This window comes from Primulina huaijiensis, chromosome 13 (assembly GCF_012295235.1).
Source record: "Primulina huaijiensis isolate GDHJ02 chromosome 13, ASM1229523v2, whole genome shotgun sequence".
NCBI lineage: Eukaryota > Viridiplantae > Streptophyta > Magnoliopsida > Lamiales > Gesneriaceae > Primulina > Primulina huaijiensis.
Window position 1 is genome coordinate 13,994,832 of NC_133318.1, and position 8,648 is coordinate 14,003,479.

General features: G+C 33.8%; 1 protein-coding gene across 2 annotated transcripts; it reads right to left on the reverse strand.

Moving 5' to 3' along the window:
• Nucleotides 1–2,571: 2,571 nt before the first annotated feature.
• On the reverse strand, nucleotides 2,572–4,937 carry LOC140991603 (uncharacterized). Of its 2 annotated transcripts, none has more exons than XM_073461661.1 (2): nucleotides 4,640–4,937; nucleotides 2,572–4,481 (listed from the first exon to the last, which is right to left on the reverse strand). In XM_073461661.1, the coding sequence occupies exon 2, from the start codon at nucleotides 4,467–4,469 to the stop codon at nucleotides 2,805–2,807; it is 1,665 nt and encodes a 554-aa protein (XP_073317762.1). In that variant the 5' UTR covers nucleotides 4,470–4,481; nucleotides 4,640–4,937; the 3' UTR covers nucleotides 2,572–2,804. The 2 variants fall into 2 exon arrangements, with proteins under 2 accessions (XP_073317762.1, XP_073317761.1); XM_073461660.1 differs by having other exon boundaries at nucleotides 4,636–4,937.
• Nucleotides 4,938–8,648: the final 3,711 nt, after the last annotated feature.

Consider the following 8,648-nt stretch of genomic DNA (forward strand, 5'->3'; position numbering starts at 1 on the left):
CTCGCATCAAAGATCATTTATCAGATCATCAAGGACTTTTGTCAAACTACTCGACCGTTTTTTTCTAGAATGTTTGAAGTGTTGATCGAAAATTTGAATCTTATGATTAACTTCCTTACTTCATTTGTGTTGTATTTGTTGTTAGATTGGTTGTTAGACTGTGTGTCTCGACAGTTTGCGTTAACAAAAAGTTTCGACTTAGGCAATGGATAAGTCTTAAGGTTGAATCGGGTTGTTACAAAGAATTATTGTGTCATTTCCTTTCCTAAGTGGAAGAAGATGTGGCATATGAGCTTGAGTTTTCGAATATTCATAAAATTATAGTGTCATTCCTTTGCTGCATTTACTTATCTTGTTTATTTGTTATATTTGAGAAAATAATATTCATAAGAATCATCGAACTTTTTTTTTGCACTAATTGTGGTCCAACCGTTTCTTAAGAGTTGAGAAAATCAAGTCTTGTATATCTAACTCTATCATGACCGATCGCGTTATTTGGCAGTATATTAGAGAAAATTTTAAAGTGTTTATTTACCTCCTCTAAACACATCCCCGGTCCTAACATTTTCTTATACTTATGACAATACAGAGACACAAGCTAATCGACAGATGGAATATGAATCGCCCGTTCTAACAATGATATTATCTTGGATTATTGGATTAAAAAAAACTTTTTATCATAATTGATTTGGCATGTTATTGTATTACTTGAATTTTGCTTGAATATCATCTTTATTTGTTTCACGCGTGCAACGCTCGTACATATATCTAGTTTTTATAAAAATACAAGTAAAATAAAATTTATTTTCTATACTAATTCAAGAAATGTAATATAAACATGAATGAAATACAATGTTTTGATGTAATTAAATTTATTTTCGTTGAATCGAAAAGATAATGTTTGAAATAATAAATTATTAATTTATCCATTAATTAATATCTTTTTAAATTAATAAAATTATGTGGTCTTAATACTATTAATGTACTTAAGTTTTACTTTGTAATGTGTATATACAATAACAATATAATTTCTAACATGTATAAAATAATTAATAATATTATAAAAATATATTTCATAATGTGAACCGAGTGCTGATAGGAGGCGATGGAGAGGGCAAAAAAATGATTTTACTCTCCCCTCTCCCATGGGCGGGCCTTTAATTTTTTTTAAAAAGAATATTATTGGTCCAGTCTTTGTCAGCGGCCCCACCCTCGCCAGAGGCAGGTAGCGGAGAATAAATATTTTTTTAAGTTTCTCCATTATTTTCTACTTATTTCTATAAGTTCGAAAAATCACTTAAGAGATATGGCAATGAGACTGGACGAAGACGGATTTGTCATCTTTATTTCTATTTTCGAATTCCATTTATACTCTAATATCTGCCCGATCTTTGTTTCTTTCTCAAATCCGAAACCGCAGAAATCAAATCTTAATCTCAGTTTCAAAAATATTAATGGCACAAGACAGGGATACGAAAATTCCCCAAACCCGGGGAGAAAATTGTGATACCTACTTTAGATTCATAAAAGTTCTTAAAAAATACAACTTTATGGAAAACGAAAAACAAAAACCGACAGTAATCATTAAATACATATTTGGCATCTTATTTATTTATTTGTTTTTTTTAATGTAAAATAAAGTCGCTTCGAATGGACTGCCTTCCAAACTTGATAGAAACTAAAATGATACGGGAAATCTAAACTCTTCGATAAAAAGCCCAGTCGCTACAAAACCATACAAAAAGTTTCAAAACAAAACTTTAAATGGAAAGAAATAATTACTGTTAAATGTAAACAACAAAGAAATTTACAAATATGGTTTTGTATAGAACCTGAAATATTCATAGTTATTTGTGTTTTTTCTTAAATAGGTAGGCCTGTTGAACACTGATGGATACCCATGACTTCTTTTGCTTGGACCATTTGAAAAAGGTGTGGATCGGAGGAAGGATTCATCATACATTCACCAAGAAATATCGTAATATCAGCAAACACAGCTGTGGTGGTGATAGATAAGATGGAGGTATTGAAGTCTAGGCTTTTAACATTATTTCTGCAAACAAGAAAATTGGTCTCATTTCAAGTTCATTCTCCTAATAACTGCAAGATCCTAACAAATATAAAAAAATGTATGGCTTCTAATCAATGTAAACCCAAAACTGAGAATCAGAATGACGGGTCGAACAAACAAGCAAACCCTGTTACACACTGCATTGAATCAACGGCTAATAATCATGTAACAGGGTAAGAATAAGATTGTCTCTTGAAAACGAAAGACTCGGCTCCAGAACTGCAATTGGTTTATTTACTATGGAGTGGGGTTAAACATGACATGCATCTGCTCCTGATACAGACTTATGCACCATTGCACCGTCAAGTGGCAGCGAGTAGAAGTTGGAATATGGAAGATCGGAGAATGGAAAACTTGTTTCCGTTCCTAAATTCTATGCTTGTCATTTTGATTAATTACCACTGTATATAGACGTTTTGGTTATTGTACAGATATTGCAACTATGGATCATTTGTATCCCAAACAAATGCTTCAAATGAATTTGACCTCCCCTTCCCCCATTGAATCAAATGTGGTAATTAAGTGGTTAATCTTTAAGCAACTGCAAGTACATTTGTTGTCAAACTGGAACAAAGAACACATCCTAACAAAAACAGATGTAAGCTTCCAAGGAAGAAAATAAGGAGAAGGTAAATGCCAAGAAATAGAATGGTACATCAATACAATATGTAATAACGGGTAAAAAGAGGTTGAATCAACATACAACAAGTTGGGAAACGATTAAATAGCTACTTTAACCTGTTTCACATGTATTGATTCCATCCTTGCAATCCTTGGTCAAGTTATAGAACGTCTCTACCCGAGTTTTTGACCTATAAAGGACCTCAGTGTCCACTTCCACTCTCATGTAACCATCAAAATCGACTGATCGACCACCATTCAGATTTGTCGTCTCATTGTACCATTCACTTGTATTTCCCCACAAATGGCTGTAATCGTCAAGTAAATGGACTTTGTAACGAGACCTCAGCTTATCAAAGTAATTATAGAAGGGTTCATTGGTGGCAATATATAGATTTCTCCATGGTTCGATTATGCCATGAAGTTTAGAAACAATGGCATCTGGGGACGTGTCCGCATCTAAATGAGGCCACATCTCCGTATTCTGTGCCTTCTCTCCTCGAACCACATGAACAGCATCAAAATCCCAGTCCATGCTCCCACTAATAGCCGAAACTATATTCATTAGTCGCTTTGATTTCCAAAGAGCTTGCCATGGCCGCTCTATATATTTAGCCGCTGGACCTTCACATACTCTATACCAATAGTTTTCCTGCTCGGGAGTATCAAATTGCCGCCATATGATTGAACTTTTGTCTTTCTTCAATTGCATTGGTGTCACCTTATAGCTTGCCACTTTTCTAACAGGAATTTTCGTCCTATGACTTTTGTCCGATCTCTTCCAATCTCTTAGAAACTGACCTTCCTCCAGAATTGAAGCCACCTCTTTCAGATGTTCAAAATCAAAGTAGAATCTGAAATCTTTGTCTTCCTCATCCTTATGGGTCTGTGTGTATGTAGAAGCTAAACATATACTCAAATCCATCACAAAAGTCCGGTTCAAATACTGGGCTTCACCCAGAGCACACAAAAAGCTCCACAGATAGTGATTCATCCCTTTACAGTAATCCCCACCCCTCGAATAGTACAAGTACCTTCCCTTACGAAAAGCAGAATCTGATGCCAACACCGGAATGGTGTCATTGATATCATCATCCATAATTGCCGGAAGAACTTTAGCTTTCTCATTGTCAGTCGACGGATTGAATCTAATCCCTGGACGACGAGCATTTACACCGGAATGCCAGCGCCCTGGACGAACCACCTTGTAAGCACAATCATCAGTAAAACCCATCTTAAACCTTCGAAAATCCCTATACTTCCTCCAAGATTTCTCTTTCTTGTTCCTAAACCTCCAAGCCACATCACACTCATCTGGATTAGATCCATTAACAGGAGTTTGGTACTCCAAAAATGCAATTGCCTTAAAAGTCTTCAAGTTAAACCTCTGAATTGCAGTCAACATTCTAGGATCTGAACAATTGACAACAACCACATCCTCACAACCGGATTTCAAGGCCACGGTATCTGTAAGTCCCTCTTCAGATTTCTCTATGGTAGCTTCAGTGATAGGTGCCAGTGATCCCACAGGCATTACCACCGGAGCAGCAGCAACGTCCTCGCCAGTTTTTAGGACAGAGGTGTCGGTTTGAAAAGTAGCATTTTCAACTTCCGTGAAAACCTTAGTTAATGTTCTGGAGGACTCCCATGGATCAGGGGGTTGGTATGTGATGGCAATTACAGTAAAAATAAGCACTGAAAATACGAAAACCGAGAAACACACATTGCTTATAAACTTTATCAGATTTTGGCCGATGGGGTCTGTCGATTCCTTCATTTACGCAGAGCCCTGAATATCCAATATATATATATATTCCAATCAAATTCACAAACATCAATTCAATACTACTTTATGAAGTTAACACAAAAAATGAGATGCCGAAATCAAACTCAAAAACTGTACAACTGCATTGAAATCAAAACACAAAAAGCAGAGCAATAACCTACGATCTGAGATTGACCCTTCAATCCGAAGATTGTTAAACAGAAAATGGATCGAAGGGTTTTTAGTCGCCACTGATCTGGGATAAAACCTTCAAATGTGCCGGGTAAAATAGTTGAAAAAGATCGGACCTTGGAAGCGAAATTAGGATAGTAAAGCAGCAAATGCGTAGAGGAGAGGCATAGAGAAGGGCAGGATTCGAAGATTAGAGTTGAAGAAATTGGATTTGCTCGGAGGAAGATTGCATCTTCCAAATTAGGTGAGCTGATGATAGTTGTTATTCAACTTCAATCACACAAAATTATTTATTTTTCTTGACGGATTTTATGTGTGATTTGATTAATTTAATTACTCTGTTAACTAAGCAAATCGAAAATAAACAAAATTATTATTAAAATTTTAAATTACATAAAAATATATATTTGGTATGGATTTTTATGAAATAATATTTCTATTATTAAAGTCTATAATAAATATATATATATATATAATACAGATTATTATAAAAATTGGAGTTTTGATTTTACTTGAAAACATCTTGTATGCGCATAAATATTAAAGAATGGGACCCCACAAGTCATTCCTCGCTAACTCTCTGCATCTAAAAAATTTTGCTTCCACTCCCTCAAATTACTAAAAAAGACAAAAATATCCTTATATATGTTAATTCAAATGATTAATTTTATTTGGACAGTAAATAGTATCAGATTTTAGATAAAATTATTTCGAGTATATACATTTATTATTATTATGTAATCAAATGTATGAGGAGTAGAATTTTCTAAAATAACATGAATCCGAACCTAAGTTCGAGATTAATTATTTGCAGAATTTATTCCAAAACTTTAGAATATTTGAAATAAGAAAATCTAACCAAGGTTAGATATCAAGAAAACAGATGAACTTTTCAGAATCCTAAGGTAAAATTATGATTCAAAATAAAATGTTTCTAGAAATAGTACCGAATAAAATTATGATTTAAAATAAAATGTTCCTAGAAATAGAATAAAATGTACCACAAAATGTGGAGAAAATCCTTGAAAGCGAGGAAGAAATTCTTGGAATATTAAAGGATATTCAAATAAGAATTCAAAACATAGAACACCAACCAAGTTCTTGTAAAAAGACTTCAGAAAGAAGGTTACCACCATCTTTTGGTACTGAACCCTTATTACACCAAATAGGGAAGGTCAAAATGATGTCAAAACCTTTAACTGAAGAATAAAAATTATCAATCTGATCAAAACAGTCTTAGAAAAAAAATTAATCTGATGACAACGTTAGAAATGATTGGTCTCAAAGATATCCAAGACCTTGCAGAATATTTTGCAAATCTCAATGATGTAGATCTAAAAATTAACACAACTGGGGGTGAACCACCCACCATAACATGGTCATCTACTCAGGAACCACCAAGAAAGAGTGTGGGATCTCATAATATAAATATGAGAGAATCCTAACCAGACTTTCATACTGGTGGAGAATCACATCCAACGAGAATGAATGAATGAATGAATTGTTTGTGTTGTTTTTCATGAATGAATTATTAAACAGTTTTAATGTTGTTATTTTCTTTTTGAGAAATTTAAAATATATATTTATCTTAGTAATTAGTATGTTAGGTTTAGAAACTCTAACAATTTTGATTTTAATGATAACAAAACTTATTATTGTGTTTATAACATATTTACTCAACTGTAAAGTTGTTAAATCAAGATGGAAGCTGAAAATCGAATTTAGTAAAACTGAAAATTTGACGAGCTGCAGTGTTTCGATGATATCTCACAGCTTGGTTATGCAAATGACCACCATTTTCCAAAATGACATAACCGAAAAATAAATTTGGGACATGTCTTATTTCACGTGAATTTAGCTAAATCTGATGTTATCTAGGAAAAATGATGGAAGTAAGGCTCATCAGCAATGATCGGTTTGATATGAACAATTGCAGTATTTTGGTTAGCTTGATCAACTCGATTATCCAAATAAAATGATTCAGTACGCGTTAAGAAGTTAAGACAATGATATGCAAATCAAATTCACAAGTAAAAGTCTGAATCAGAGTTTAAGATGCTGGTAAATGACGATGAAAATATTAGTGCTGCGCATGCTGATTTCAGCAGACCTCATCGGTTTGGTTCAATCTAGCTGACGAGCCCAACTGAATGATCAGTCTAGCTGATAAGTTCAACTGGTAGCGGACCTCAAAATCATTTAGGCTCGAGAAAAGTGGTCAACAAGGTGAAAATGACTCTTTCAATATTTAACATCCAAAAATCAGTCAATGTAAAACGCATGTATGAAAATTATTAAATTGCTAAAATATTATAATTAAATGAATTTAGATGCATGAATGATATATTTTGAGTGACTAAATGATTAATCATGTAATTTCGCTTGGTTTCATAATTTAAAAATTTTCAGACGAATATCGGTGGTTGACCGGAGACGATTAAGGTGTTAAAGATTTAAAAGCTAATATTTTATTTTAGTTAAGTAAATATTTATTTTAAATATTTTAAGAATTATTACTTTTTTTAAGGTCAAATTTAAATTAATTAGAGGGAGCAAAGAATTTTATATATTTTATAAGGGATTTTTGGAAATATGTATTTTTAAACCTTTTTAATTTAAGCCTAATGATTTTAATAATCTTAATGAGACTAATTAATTAATTAAAAACTAGTGTTGATTAAGCCCATTAATTAAAAAGTTAAGAAGCTTTTTTGTTTTTTTATTTATTTAAACCTAAACCTAAACACACACACACACCCCTAAACACCTACACACACACACACCGAAAAACACTCACTAAAGTTACGTAAAAGTTGGAAGGAAAACAGCGGTCGAAGAAGGGAAGCAAGACAAGTAAGTTTTCGATTTTTTTTTCCTTCGTTTTTTGACTTTCTTCCTCGTTCTTCCTTCCAACAACGATCACTTGACTCTCTTGCATCCCAAGGTGGGTTTTCAATTCGGTTTTGACAAGAAAAAGTGGTAGAAAAAGGAATCGTCACCGACTTCAATCGCTTCGGTATTCTTATTTCGAGCGTTTTAAACGCAAAGACACATTTCTAAACTTTCTTTTTGCACCATTCAAACCATATTATGTGTGTTTAATCATGTTTGCATGAATAATATGAAACCCTCTTTTTATTTTCGTTTTTATGGCTTCTACAAGTTTAAACTTGGATTTTCATGCTCTCAAACTCATGATTATGATGCATAAAAGAGCTGTCATCATAAGACTATGGGAAGAGATGAATTTCAGTATGTTTAAGGGTGGTTAATGGCTATACATGTAAGGAAAGAGGCTGAACGAAAATTGGGATCAAATGGAGCTAAGGTTTGCGTTTCTGGTCCTAGGCGAGGGAGAATGCTAGCTGCTGTTTGGGATGTGTTCAAGGGTCCTAAGGGAGTCTAGTCATGGTCTTATATGGGCTGTGCAAGGGCTGGAAAGAGAGGATAAAGGTTGCACGTCGTTTTGGGTTGTTTAAGGCAAGTAGGGGCGCGACTTAGGGCTGGGGGTTCTAGGCTCTTTAAGCTTGGTCCAGCAGGGTCTCTAGGGTTCAGTCATGGTCCTAGGATAGTCAGCTAGGAGCTGGTTGGGTCGGCCATTGGCTAGGGTCGAAGGGATTGAGGTGAAAGCTAGGGTTTTCGAAAATGAGAAGAATTTTCCAGCATGGTTTTAGGCTTGTTCAAGGATTTTAATTGGCTTGATTTGGGATGAAAAAGGGTTAGTAAGGTGTTAATAAGCTATGGTTCAATTTTGGTTAAGTTTTGAGTCGATACGGGTTAAAACTGGGACGTAGGGTTAAGTTTTAAAACGAATTGGGAAATTAATTGATGAGCTTAATTTTACGTCTAAGAAATGTTTATGGGTGTATTTTAAGGTGTCATGTTAAGTTTAGAAATGAAAAGTTTATGTTTAAAATTTGTGAAGAAAATATTAATTTTTGAATTTATTCGGGTTAAAAACGCTTCATGGTTTAGTCATTAAGTTATTAAATCGAAAGG

Excerpts from the sequence above, each read along its gene's own strand:
- LOC140991603 (XM_073461661.1), bottom strand. The coding sequence starts at position 4,469 with ATGAAGGAATCGACAGACCCCATCGGCCAAAATCTGATAAAGTTTATA.